The sequence below is a fragment of the Galeopterus variegatus genome, unplaced genomic scaffold (genome assembly GCF_000696425.1).
Source record: "Galeopterus variegatus unplaced genomic scaffold, G_variegatus-3.0.2 Scaffold498, whole genome shotgun sequence".
Taxonomy (NCBI): Eukaryota; Metazoa; Chordata; class Mammalia; order Dermoptera; family Cynocephalidae; genus Galeopterus; species Galeopterus variegatus.
The window spans coordinates 135,942-151,283 of NW_007726609.1; the positions used below are offsets into that span (position 1 = coordinate 135,942).

General features: G+C 32.9%; 1 protein-coding gene across 1 annotated transcript in view; it reads right to left on the reverse strand.

The window, feature by feature from the left end:
- LOC103587872 (protocadherin-11 X-linked) overlaps nucleotides 1-15,342 on the reverse strand; it is an 87,808-nt gene that overhangs the window by 34,772 nt on the left and 37,694 nt on the right. The window contains exon 2 of the mRNA XM_008569445.1: nucleotides 5,142-5,725. Within this exon, the coding sequence (XP_008567667.1) occupies nucleotides 5,142-5,681 (540 nt within the window). The 5' untranslated portion in view covers nucleotides 5,682-5,725. The remainder of the gene's footprint in view (nucleotides 1-5,141; nucleotides 5,726-15,342) is intronic.

Sequence of the window (15,342 nt, forward strand, 5' to 3'; positions counted from 1 at the left end):
ACACACACACACACACACACACACACACACACAAACAAACAAACAAACAAACAACAACAACAACAACAACAAAAACAACAAAAAACCGGACGGGGGGAGAGGAAGATATAACAACCACAATTTTTTTTGAAGTTCTTACAACAAGCAAATGGAGGGGACACACTTGGGTGGGAGGGGGGAGAGGGAGGAGGGAGGGAGGTTTCGGTGATGGGACATAATAATCAACTACATTGTATATTGACAAAATAAAAATAATAATAATAAAAAAAACAAATGCTCCCCACACAAAAATTAGGGGAGTGTACCTTAGTTTAATAAGGTTAGGTATTGCTGCAAATGGTATCTTCTTCTTAGACTTGAATCATTAATCAATTTAAAGCTAGGAGAAATTTTTCAGTAAAGAAGTCTTAAAAAAAAAAAAAGAATGAAAAAGTAAAAGTTAAAGAGATACTGTAATTTCCCACTCGTGGCCAACAGCTCTTTCAAATACTGCAATACATTTGGTATGGTGTGTGTGTGCACAGTTATGAATATGTGTGTACATACATATATATGCATACACATATACCATATCTGTACATATATACATATGTATGCATGCGATATATATGTTTATAATACAAGGATACTTCAAAAAGTTCATGGAAAAGTGGAATTAAAAGAGAATATGAATCTTTTCACAAATTTTTTGAAGACCCCTCATATATGCCCTATATGTATGTACATATATATGTATGTATACACATATACCACATATATGTATGCATACACACATATTTGATACTGCAATGTATGGTATTTTATATATATGTGTGTGTATATACATTTATGTATATTTATGTGTGTATACATATACAAGGATGCTTTAAAAAGTTCATGGAAAGAGTTATATTCTCTTTTAATTCTATTTTTCCATGAACTTTTTGAAGTACCCTTGTATATGTATATACAAATGTATACATACACATGTAGGCCACATATATGTATGCATATACATAAGTGCATATTGATAGTATAGAGAAATAAATCTTTAACATAGTCCAAATTAAGAGGAAATTATATCAAAATATCATGGGAAATTCTCATTGCAGCATGACTTTACTTGAAACACAGAGAAAAAAAAAATCACATTGGGATTTTTTAAGTGGAAACCAACATCAAGAACTCTTATAGATGAATCTTTTTTTCTTTAGAAAGAAACATGATCTCTTAACAAGTTGAAAATTAACCTTACCAAGGTCACACAGATAAGTTTTATTTTAACTTACTTTTCTTTTCACCTAGCAGAAATTACTTGGCAATCACTTCATTCTTTCATTCCTCACTTTCTCTTTTAACCCTCTTCCTTTTGATCATGAACTTGCTGTGATCCCTGCTCTCAAGGTTATCTATCAATCTATCTGTCTGTCTGTTGATGACATTTAAGTCAGAAATGGTATTCTGGTTCCCACCTCTATCATTTACTAGTCATATGGTCATAAGTAAAATACTTTATTACTCTGAATCTCATTTTCCAAATATTTAAAATGTGGAATAATACTTTCCCTGTTTATGCCAAAGCATACCTAAAGTCACAAAAAACAATATAAACTAACTAAATTAAAATATTTATGTATTAATCAAAGTTTTAGAAATAAATATTCTGTTTAAGTGTTATACTACTTTGTATTACATACACTTTAGATATGTTTAATAAATCTTTTCCACCACTGCCTCTAATTTTAGTGAATTAAAAATTGTCAATAGCAAAACCCCTTCATCTATGAATTGACCTATTTTTCTCTAGAATTTTTCTCTATATTTCCCCCTTCTCTCCTTTTGCCATTTGAACTTTTTATACACATTTTATATTACTTTAGTTAGGATAAACTATGATTTTGCTATTCTTGTCTATTTGACAAAAGTAGAGCAAGTTAATAATACTTCAATTCTCATCCTATTCTGCAGGACAGAGGATCTTTTAAAAGAAATAATTATGATTGGCCTACTTACTTTCATATTATAAAATTTACTAGTTTATGGATGAAGCAGAACATGTTTCTTTTCTTTTTCTGTAACTCCCTTTTCCCACAGCATACATGTGACTTTCATGACAGATCCTTCTTGTAAGTCAAAGTGCACTTTGTTAATGTCACCCATGTCATAGCCCTCTGCATGCCTGGGGCTATGATTTGTGTTCTATTCTCCTTATTTTTAACAAGCAGTCAGAATAGTATTTGTCCATGGATCCATACAAATGTCCCAGTACTTTAGGTACATCGTATGGTTACTTTAGCTAAGAACACATTCCAAAACAGAAAGAAATTTTAGAGCATTTCTATTTCTAAGACTCATTTAAGAACCTCTAGTGAGCTTTTTTTGTCATTTGCTGACAATCTTTCAAAGAAAGTCAAATGAAAACACATTTTAACAAAGCTAAAATTATGGCAGCAAGTTGATTTCTTTTATTTGAATTTGTTAAGCAGCTTTCAAGACAAATCAGAAATTTCTTTGAAGTTCATTAAGCTGCCCTAAGGGAGACATGACAAAATTATTTCTTGAGCAAACCACTGCATTTTGAAACAATACATTTGTCAGGAAGGTCAGGTAGAGAGACCCTATTCCTAATACCTGTGGAGTATACTAACATTTATAAAGCAAATGTATTTCACAGGGCCTAGTTTCCAAAGCCCTGTAGTTTCAGGTATAACTTAACCTTTTAAAATTACGTATGGAAATGCTAAGCTTGCAAAAGACAGGAAACCTTCCCTAGGCTAAAGTCTCTGTTGTGGATATAGAATTTGTAACACAGCAAAGTTGCTGGCTCTCAAGGACAGACATTCTTGAGAGCAGGTTAACCTACTGATTGATATGTTAAGAAAGTTGCTTTATTGTTATGTAAAATTACTGAGGAAACTGCTGTAGGAAAACACAGTATTTACTAAGAACAAGCTTTTGTTGATGGAGTGACTTAGCCTTTTGCAAATTGCAGTATGGAATGTCACTTCGTTATTTCACTGATGTTACCAGCTTCTATTGTTAAATTATACTTAACCATAACTCCACCTATGTTCCTTTTCTGTAACTTTCTGGCCTGGAGAATAAATACTGAGACAGAACCCTAGTTTGTGGTTAATTTCCCAAAGGAGGATTGCCTCTCTCTTGAGGGTTCTGGGAAATTAACCCTTTCAGGGTGTCTTACTGCTCAGAAGAGATGGGCTTTGAGTAATCCTTTTGCATTTCTATCACTCTGTGTGAGGCAAAGCAACAAATACCTGATTTAAATTTGGTAAGGTCCCATCTTGATTTCACCTAATAAGTTTTATTTTCAAAATAAATTATTTTCTTTGTTTAGGATGTGCTGTCCATTATGGTAGCTACTAATCACTTGTGGCTATTCAACTTAAAATTAAAAATTCAGTCCCTTAGTAGTACTTAGTCATGTTTCAAGTACTCAATAGCCACATGTGGCTAGTGGCTACCATATTTGATGTCACAGATTACAGAACTTCCATCATTGTAGAAAGTTCTAGGGGACAGTGCTGCTTTAGAAATGATATCCATTCTGCTACACAATTTACTATTTAAAGCAATAAGCCTCACATTTATAAGTATTCAAATGTCTTAAAGCATCTCCAAAAATCTTCTATGTAAGTATATCTACTCCATACTTAGTACTTATGCTTCCCAATTCTGCCCCTGTGATATTTATGTCATCATCCTCATATTATGATTGAAGAAATTAAAGGTCAGGAAGATTAAGCTAGAGGCAGCATGTCTAGTAAGAAGTAAGCATAAAATGTTTATCCCTATCTTTCTGACTCCTGCATATTTTTCCATTTTATAAGATAAGGAGATGTCATTGCAGAGACCTTACTTAAAAATGCTCATTTATAAATCATCTAACCATTCTCTTTCTGTTTTTACTTCATAAACTCAAACACATCTGCATTTCACTTGAATTTGCTGGAGATCTGCAGCCTTCAATTTCTGAATGTATTTATAAACGAATATATCTTTACAACATATCAACATCAGTTGAGAAGTTTTCCTATATTATATATCCTTCAGGCCAAAACTTTCGGGTGATATAGATTAGAACATCTTATTCATGTGTTCTTTGCATATTTTTAACATTAGTCATTATGCTGATCAGTCAGGAAGTGAATAATCAGAAAATATTTATGAAAGTTTGAAAATCCCCTGATCATATCTGTATAAGAGCTGCACATTTATTTACGTATTTTCCAAGATTGTTCAAGTGCACTGCACTATTTCTCATACCCAAATCTGAGTTTTCTACTACTCTATATACCATATAGGTAATTAAAAAAAAATCACCCATTCACTTGATAAATGTGACCCCTCAGTTCATATTTTGAAGAATACCAAATATTACATCTATTCTTCCCTCTGCCTTTCCCACCCCAAGACCCAAGTCAAGCCAAAACAGGTTTTTCAGATTAACTGAATCTTTTTGGCTAAAAAGCTTACTTACCCTTTACAGCAAACAAATAGTTAGTGTTTCCAAGGAATTGGAACAAAATCAAAATATTTAACATTAAGATCATATTAGCTAAAATTTAACCTCATTTTGATGATTCAGAAGATTCAGATCATCAAGAAAAATATTTATCAATCTTCATATGTTCAGAAAAGCTAGTAATAAAAATGCCTTATTAGCCCTTCAAATAAATTTGACATCTTTTCAAATAGCAAGATAAAGCTTTCTATGTAAACTAATCACTAAGAAAAATTGCTAGGCTTGTAGATTCATTCTTAACATTTAGATTTGCTTTAGGTCAAGTTTGTGGCAGAGTCATGACCAGAGAGATTAAAAGTAAGATATTGGGCAAGCTATTGATTTCTAAGTAGCAGGGCTGAGCTCCTTGTCTGATCCCTATAACAGACTGTTAAGGGAAGCACAACTGTTTGAAAATAAATATACACACAATGAAGATTCATAAACCCTATGTAACTGCAAAAATTGCGTTGATGAATTTTCTCCAGTATGCTTTTTGTAAAAAAATAAAACTTAAACTAAAAATTTAGAGTGCTGGCTTACTCAGAATTTGAAGTACACTAAGATCCTTTGTGTGTGTGTGTGTGTATGTGTTTAAAAAATGAGATAATGTCTTTAACAAAGTGTTTTAAAAACGCACCTTAATTAGTTGGTAGTTTTGAACTCCGTTTATTCCTATGTCAGGATCAATGGCCGCTGGGAGAGCATATCGAGAGTTTATAGCCGAGTTCTCTGGAATTGATATATTGATAACTGTTGCCGGGAATAATGGTGCATTATCATTTATATCTTCTATCAGAAAACGTATCTTAACCAGTCTAAATATTTCATCCGGTAAAACGGCAACCTCCACTTCATAAAAGCAACGGTTATCCATCAAAATACCGGCACATAATTTCTCACGATCGATGCGAGCCCCAGTAGTGAAGATCTCACCAGTACCCTCTTCAATCCGAATCAGTGGCACATCCCCAGTCTTGTATACTAACTTGAACTGCATGGGAGATGTCAAGGACTTGTCTGGAATTAGCGACAAGTTGAGGTCTTTCAACAAGTCGCCTATCAGGACGTTTTCTGGCATTTCTTCTCGGACCGTGTAGTTCTTCTCCTGGGCGCCAGACTGAAACACGACGCATGCTAACAGGACCGCAAATATATACGTCCCGGACAACAAGTCCATACCAGGCACAATGGTCACAGTTCTCTGTATCAACCCACAGAATACTGACAAAGAGAGAGGGAAAAAAAGAAAGAGACACAGAAAGAAAGAGAGAAAAGACAAAGAGGAAGAAGAGATAAAAGAAAAAGAAATTATTAAGAAGTCAACCATAAACATGCATGTTAACTAAATGCTCAGTTTTAAATTATTAAATGAAATATTAGCACAATCAATACTGTTAAATAAATTAAGGACAATTTTTAAAAAATCAAATATTATGCATTTTTACATTAAGATGAAAGATAAATGAAACAAGATACAGTAATTAAGAGTATTTATAAAAGTGTACACCACTGATAAATATATGAGATAATACTTTAATATACCGAGATAGTTAAAGGTAATACAAGTAATTAAAAATATTTAATTCCATATTTAAGGGAAAACAAAATAATATTTGTTACCAATCACAAAAATATAATAATTATTCTTTGTTATAATATGGGTTTCAAATGCAATTATTCTGTTGGCAATGAATATTTTATTCAATATTCCATATCTTCAGTTCTGGGCATAAAGTGTAAAACTTGATCTGGACAAAAGGAGATAAAGAATCATGACATATGAGGGACTCAGGAAGTTTGAACTGAAGAATAAAAGTCTTTTGGGAGAGGAGAGTGGTTGATGTGACAAATGCGTAAACATAGGAAGAGCTATCATGTGAAAAAGGAATTAGTTTTCTTTCTTTGGGTGAGAAAAACAAAAATAGGTATAAATTACATGATGTCACCCTAAATCATTCTGAAAAAAATAAAATAAAATAAGGTTTTCAGGAGATGTGAATTCCTTTTCTTTGAAGGCACATACATAGAAGCCGGACCACAAGTTTAGATCTACATATTTGGTTTAGATTTATAGATTTAGTAGATGACATCCAAGCATTCAATGGGTAAGTTGGACTAGAAAACATCTCAACTTGGAGAATTTTGTTTATAGATTGCAGAAGGTAGCCCTTATGAAAATGGGTTTTCATCTACAAGTTGACATTGGAATTACCCAACTACATAGAACACCTTGACTAAGGTTTAAAAATAAGAAAGGCATTGTACTGTATATTTCAAAATTGTTGAAAGAATAGATTTTTAACTTTCTCGACACACAAAAAATCATACGTTGGTGAGGTGATGGATGTTAATTAAGTTGATTGAATATTTACAGTGTATAAATAGATCAAAATTTTACATTGTACCCCATAAATATGCAGTTATTATTGTCAATTAAAATAAATAAGTAAAATTTTAAAAAAGAAAAAATAAGAAAGACATCTAAATACTCTTTATCAAGTTAAAAGTAAGTCAAAAGACAATCGCTCTGGCTGCTTTTTTCCACTTATTATTTTTTACTCACTGAAATCTTCCAAATTATTTCAGTTCTCTAATTCTTCTGGTAAAATTCAGTAAGGAATTTTGATTCCTTATAATCTGCAGAATTTTTTCCTCAGTTTTCTTTCTTAATTCTCAATTCCTATTCTTAATTTGATTTGTTTGATATAGTCTCAATTTGATATATTAAATATCTTTCAGTCTCTAGTATCATGAAACATTCTAATGTGCTTCTAGATATTATTTGTAGGTAATGTTATGTAAACACAAAATGAAATTTGCACCACACTGCACTAAACCCTATCAGATGTCATATTTTTATAATTAAATATGGGTTAATTCAACTATCAAGGCATTCAGCAGCTTTAAAAGAGTAGTGGACACATGGTCATTTAAAATTCCATTACAGAAAAGTATCAATGAATATTGGTATCTAATTCAGGAAGTTTTCGCTATTTGCTAGTAATCGGTAACATTAACAAAGTTTTAGTAATGGTTCTAAAAACAGGAGGACTTGTGGCATGATATAAATAACTTGCTACAGATATTGTGCTCTGATTACGCCAGACAATGTACTATATTGAACTGTCCATTGCAAAGCTGCATGAGTTCAGTTTTAAAAAATATGCATATGCAAATGGTGAAAGACACAAAATTGAAAAAAAAAAAGAAATCTTCCTATTTGCAATCAGTAACAGAATAAATGCATTTGTTGCAACGATTGAGATGGTTTAGGTTATGAATAGAACCAAGAGGTGAACTAGATAAACTTTAAGCAATTTATTGTATAAATTCTGATTGCAGAATTTTAAAAATATATATTATGGGTCCAACCATCCTGCTGTGTTTAGTGGTTAGTGCCATTTCAGGTATAATAGTGAATAGTGCTAATGCTGAAGACATTCTCTACCCTAGTAAACAACACACAAAAAAGTGTTACCTGTATTTTTAGAATCATTTGCTCATTTATGAGCATTGGGATTACATAATATAGACACCTGCTCAAGATTCAGTCTCTTGTGAATTATTGGTCTTACACTCTGTTATGAATGTGAGATTAAAAATATCCCATTGATAACTTATTATGAGTTAATATGCATATATATATATGTGTTTTCTATACACTGTGAATCTAGGACATCTAAAAAAATTAAATGTCTATGTGTGTGATTTTATAAATACCATGCAAACATAAGCAAAAATAAAAATGGGGCAGTGACAATTGGAATTAAAACTACCACCTTATTCTTGTCTTACCCTTAGGTATTACACATTATTACAACTGGAAGAAGACGACTACAGACCATTTTTAAAAACATTGTGGGCATGTTGCAATATCTCTACACAAAAGAAAGAATTAAGGAAGTGACCTAATTCCAAGAAGTCCTCTTTGGTTCTACTCTACCTTTAATACCATGATCAAGCAAAACATTTTAAAATGTTCATCACTTGAAACTCTTTTGGAGGTTTTAAAAACCAGGGTAAAAAGACAATATCATTTCTAGAGCTTAAGTAAATATACGTGTTGCCAACCTAGAAGGGATATTTACCTTATACTTAGTAATTCATTTCAGATGAATTGAATTCATGAAGGTTTAGTCACTTACTCAACAAATATTTATTAAGCAATTTTTATATACCAAGAACTATTGTAGGCACTGAGAATACATCAGTGAACAAAACAGACAAAAATCCCTGCCCTGGTAGAGTTTATATTAGATAATATAAATATTCCAGCATGTCTTTCATTCAGTGTTCAACCACTTTATAACATTTAACACTTCCTCTGCAGGATGTGAACATGCATGCTTAAATAACCTCAGTCTCCAAATTTTGATTTCAACTCTTACATTCCCCACTTGAAAATGTATTGTCGTCCTTAAAATTAAAAGTGTTTTCCTTGAAAATGCTGAGTTTAATTCCTTGAATGGCCATTATAGAAATTTAGCCACTAAATATGGATATTAATAGTCAGCACTTAGTTTTATGGAAGCATGATAAATTTAACTCAGATATTCAGGGAAAATATGCCTATGCACATACCTTTACTTGGCTCTAATTTGTCTTTCTCTCATGAAAAAATGACAAGATAACCTTAAATTTCTGTACCTTTCCCCCACAACACACTTGTGCTACAGACTAAAGTTAGTTTGGAAATCAATAGGGGAAGCACAATGGAAGCATATAAAGAATTAAAATTTTCTGTGAATTCCAGTAGTGCCTGTGCTATTTAAGTGATGCCTTTTTTCAGCAGTACTTAGTAGTTGGGTAGGCACTAGTTGTATTTACAGAAACAGAATCATGACAATCAGAGAAAGCAAAAGCGGAAACAAAATAAGCACCTCCAGAAATTTAAATTCAAGTTCATTTTATACTCTCCGGGCAATTTAGTTCTAAAAAGTTAAGTAGGTAAGGTAGATAGGTCTCTAATACATGTAATTCTAAAACTTTTGAACCACAAAAGTGATGTTCAAATGGTTTGTGAGAAGAATTCCAAGGCATAATTTCCTCGATGCTCTTTTTACATTTTTTTTCATTACAGGGCTGGTTTCATTTGTGATATATTTAAATTAAATATATGTGAATTACTGGTTTACATGCTACAATATCAAATTGTTAAAATAGTACAAATTTAGGTATTACATGAAAATAAGAAATATGTATATGCTGCCCATTATCCTAACTCCACTTGGCCAGCGTCATCCTGATTAATGTCTCATGAAGTCAAAAATACACCATTCAACAACCATGAGGTATTATACAGTCACTTCTATGTTCTTGGTCTCAGGTACAGGTGAAGCTTCCTTCACAGCCTGGATAAACAATAAGGTAGTTCTCCAGGTGGACAGGAAGGAATCTAGGACACTGCAAGATAAGTAACCATATTGGGAGAAAGACAAACTGGTTAAAAAATGAACCCAACACTTTCAAAGGGACTGACCACAGCAAGCAGAGGGAAGCAGGTGCATCGACTGCCTTATTTGACATGGCTACTTCCTGTGTATTCCGAAACCTGAGATGTCAAAATGAAAGATTTATTTTAATTATATAGAACTAGTCTTTTCATTACATTTTACTCCATAAAAAGCCCACTTATTTTACTCCTTTTTTGTACATGTCTAATTTTCACATTTGTGTCTAAACTTCTCGGAGAAATGTATTCCTTCAATATTGCTTCCTTCTCTAAAATGTTTATTATTTGTTTTTTTTTTTTTTTTTTTTTTTTTTTTTCCGTGTCCGGCAACGGATCGCAACCCTCAGTGTTGCCCCCGTACCGGACCGGGGACCGGCGACGGGATTGCAAGCCTCGGCGTTGCTCCCGCGCCTCGCTCAGCCAGTGAGCGGGAGCCGGTCTGTACGTGGGATCCGAACCCTCGGACGGGAGTGCCGCCGCGCTTCCCAAGCAGCGCACTATCCAGTGCGCCACCGGGCCGGCCCATGTTTATTATTTGTTGATTCATTCTAACACTCCGCAGCAATTAGAGCAGTGTGCTCCAATAGAGTTAGAGTATGATAATAATCAATGTTCAAACAGCATTTATAAGACAATTTGTGAAGGTTGCTCTTCCATATTAATTTTTCTGAATTTTTGATATATGATTTAGGAAGCATTTGAAATTTACAGATCAGTCAAGCAAGAGACATATTCTATATGGCAAAAATATAATGCTCATCCATCATCACACATCCTTTTATTGCCTTAGGGTGAATTTAATCATGATTATTCCAGTATTTAATAGTTATTTTAATGTATTTGTTCAATAAGTACCACATTATCACAATAAATAGATCATTAATTTACCAAAGTTCAAAGGATAGTTTCCATTTGGTGTAGCATTTTAATTGCTCTAAGTGATTTCAAATAAGTTATTTCATTTAATCTTTTTTTTTTTTTCCTTTTTGTCTTTTTTACTGACCGGCAATGGGATCGCAACCCTTGGTGCTGCGCCTGCACCGCGCTCAGCCAGTGAGCAGGAACCGGTCTCCACATGGGATCCGAACCCTCGGCGGGAGCGCCGCCGTGCTCCCAAGCGGCGCACTCTCCAGTGCACCACCGGGCCAGCCCTCATTTAATCTTTTATAACAACTATATGATATATATGAATATCTGTAGGCATTAATTTACATGTTAAATATTTTGACCAAATAGGGATTAATTTCATACTCTATAAATCTTCTAGATGATCATGTGTTAAGAAGCTGCAAGTTACCCACCCAAAGTTCCCCCATGTGTAAAGTGCCCGTGAAAGAAAAGAGACAGACAGAAAGTGATGGACTTGGCATCTATTATTTAAGTGTGAAATGATGGAGGTTCTATGAAATCTTAAAATCAAAGAAATTGAGGAGTAGAAAGAGGTGCTCTCTAATAGCAGAAGGTTCAGACATTTACCATTTTAGTCGTTCGTTACCAAAATATGGTTTCTTAAAATAATATATTTTTGGAATAAATTCATGACTTCACTGGGTATGTATTGAATAGCCTATTTTGAGTGTTAGATATGTAAGGATAAGTGATAACTTTTATTAATTTCTATTTCCATAAATTAATAAATCAGTGCAGGTCTAACCAGAAAAAAAAAGGTGGGATTATATTTATAATATTAATATTTAAATTATCTATGTAGAAAGATCAATTAATATTTTATCATTATTGATTGCTCAGCTCGCTAAACTTAAATACTAATTACAATATCTGCTCAAAGCGTTTTATCAAATTATTACCCTACATACATACATACTTTAGCACCACTTGCTATAGTTTTTATTTGTGTCAGCTGTTAATTTACCAAAATCATGATGCAATAAAGTCAAAAGTGAGAGGCAAATAAGATATACCACTAGAATTTTGGAAATGGTGGTTGAAAACAAGATCCCAGTAGACAGTTAAAAAAAAAAAATCAAGGTAAAATATTAATTATCAGAAAGTGACTTATATCTATCAACCTATTGTTCCAAGGAACAGGGAGATGACTTTCATCCTTAATAGCCGCATTCATTTACCCAGGGAGACAATGAAGCTCTTCCCGATAAGATGACTTTAGAGTAACATAATCCACAATCAGTAGCTACATATCATAGACCACCAAGCAAAAATGACATAGCAACTTTTTAAAGTCAATCTTGCTGTGTCAGCCTAAAGGTTCAGCAATATCCCTTCTCCTTCTTTTACTTATTTTATACACATTTTAATATTATTTCTGTGATTTTTTTGTGTGTCATGTCAAAACCAAACCAAACTGGATGACAAATTTAAAATGACAACATTAATTAATAAATGAATAGAAAAACAAATGAACCATAAATGGGACATACACATGGGCCACATTTTTAATCTTCAGTTACAAGAAACTTAATTTAGGGCAGAAAAATATTGATGCAGAATTCTGTCTTTAAAAATGAAATTAGCATGTGTAAGTTCCATTAAACACTACTTCTTGTCTGTTCTTTATTTGTACAATAAATGCATATATTGGGTTAAGCCTGGTTTTCATGAAAGAATAGTATCTGTAAGAGATACAATTCAAATGTATTTGCAAGATGCTCATACAAAACAGGTTACAAGTATTAGTATTTCTACTATTTTTCCACTCTTTTTCTTCTAGGTTAATACATAAGAAAACATGTTGTTGATTTAGTAATGTTCCTCAAACCTATAGTGGGTTATTTTTTCAACTTTGTCTTAAAAAAATTTTAATTACAAATATACATATAATGCTAACCATTCAAACCTTAATTTGGGCATTCAAAAATACCTTGCTAAATTTGATAAATCTTATTTTTTGAGAAGGCCTGTTAGGTTCTGCTTTAATATTATTAGTATATTTGAAATTGTACAAAGATGGATAGTAAAAACTGATGTTCTTCAAGAGAAGACTCTTTACCATGTGTAAAAACCTACATAATACCTGAAGACTTAGCTCTTTAAAAATAGCAATTTAGGGGCCGGCCCTGTGGCGCACTGCTACAGTGCGCCGCTTGGGAGCGCGGTGGCCCTCCCGCCAAGGGTTCGGATCCCACATACAGACCGGCCGCTCACTGGCTGAGCGAGGTGCGGGCGCAACACCGCGGTGTTGCGATCCCGTTGCCGGTCCCGGTCCGGTACGGGCACGACACTGAGGGTTGCGATCCGTTGCCAGTCACGAAAAAAGACAAAAAGGAAAAAAAAAATAGCAATTTAGGCATAAAATTTCTTCTCCATAAAAATTAGTTTTAAATTGAAATAACTGCAAAGATCCATATTACACTATAATTCTCCACTCTGAAAGAAAATGAATCATTTCAAATAAATACTAAAAATTAATAATTCTTTATATTTAATTTAATAATGCATGGCTACTGTGCCAAATACATAATAAGTGCTTAAGAAATGTTTGCTGGAGCATGGGGTCTCCAATTCTTTTTTTTTTTAACTACTTTTTCCCCTCAAGAATATATTACTATAAGGACTTGCAAAGATTTCAAGAGACAGTGTGAGTGATTTAGGACAACTTGTAGTGTTCATTATTTTATGCATTTTGTTTTATTCAAAGACCTTAATTTTTCTGATAAGAGTACATTTCATGCATTATCTTCACTTGTAGTTATTTTCATTACAAATTACACTAAGTTGTTCTTAGAAGAGCAGATTTCCCAACTATCAGTAAACAAAATATTTAAATTAATTAACTTACACTGCACCTTTACAAAGTATTATAGATTCCTCTTATTATTATTTTTTTAAATCATGTTTCCCACTTTGGGTAACTGCAAACTTTTACTGCTCAAAAGAATTAAAAGTGATTCCTTTTATCATTAGCCTTTATTTGGCACACTCCATGCTTTCTCACTGCAAGTAAGAACCAGTCATCGCTCCATGCAGTAATATATAGCATATTGGAAGAAGATTTATGTACTACTTTTTTTTTTGATAAATCAAGCAGTTCATTAACCTCAAAATGACTTCAAGTAACTGTCGGATGGGAAATCAAGAATATACAAGTTCCGCCCCTACAGGTTTGGATACAGTATTGCTCTTTGGAATAATAAAAACCAGCCAAACCCTAATAGTTAAATATTCATGAGATGTTTCATTTTTATGTTTAAAATAATAATCTTTGTGTTTCGCTGTGAATGTATGCCCTTGTGTGTTTGTGTGTGCGTGTGTGTGTGTGTGTGCACGCACAGTACATCATTTCAAGGAAAACTGCCAAATGAAATGTCATCTTATTAAAATAGTTGAAATGCAAGTTGTATGGTCAGCGTTACTCTCATATTAAGGCAGTCCCTAAAGGCAGTACTTTCACTATGTTCCACATCAATGCATTTCCAAGTGAATAATATACATAGACCAAAAAGATGTTTTTATTTAGGCATTTTCAGTTGTTGTCATTTTTATTATTTTAGCTATTGCACTGCTTATGAAAAACATAATTGGAACTTTGCTTATCTATGAAGGTTTGCAAAAATACTTAAATTTATGTTCTCAAATTTTGATTTCACATTGGTTTTGGAAAAGAAATTACAAAAGAAAGAAAATAAAGACACCATTCTTTTTCTTTGGTACTAGAGACTCCAATTATTTGTGAGACTTTACCTCCAAAAGTGTTTTTTGTTTTTAGAATTACAACCTGTACTGTAATTATTTCAATTTGAAATAGACTACAAAATAGGTAAGAAATGGCTATTGTCTTATTTTAGAAAAGGTAGAATTTCTGAATTGCTGATAAACTTGTTATCCCCACATTTCCTTATTATTCCAAAAAATATTAGAAATATTGAAAGATTTTATTTTTCATTTTCAGAGATATTTGACTCCTTAATGAAGATTACAGAATAAGCTATCACATCCAGAACTATTTCACACCTGCTACAGCTGGCTGGCACTCTAGAAAATTGTGATCACATACTGCATTAATTCTTCCTATAAACTGACAACCCTGGAAAATAAAGGCCAGTGCTATTCATTTTAAAACTGCTTTGCATCAGGATTTGATATTATAGATGACATGAGAGGAAAAATTTAGAAAAAAATGTAATTATGCCCTGAAAAACAAGAAGTCTCTTTTCCACACTGCAGTTATATTTAGATCATAAGCACCTAGATCTGTGTAGTCCAGTGTATGAGGGTACTTCAAAAAGTTCATGGAAACTAGAATTAAAAGATAATATGAATCTTTTCACGAACATCTTTAAAACTCCTTGTAGCAGCCCTCGCCATATGGAACTATTAAAACTAAAATTAAATTAAATTAAAATTTCTTTAGTTGTACTAGGCACGTTTTAAGTGTTCAACAGTCAAATGTGGCTAGGGGCTACAGTAT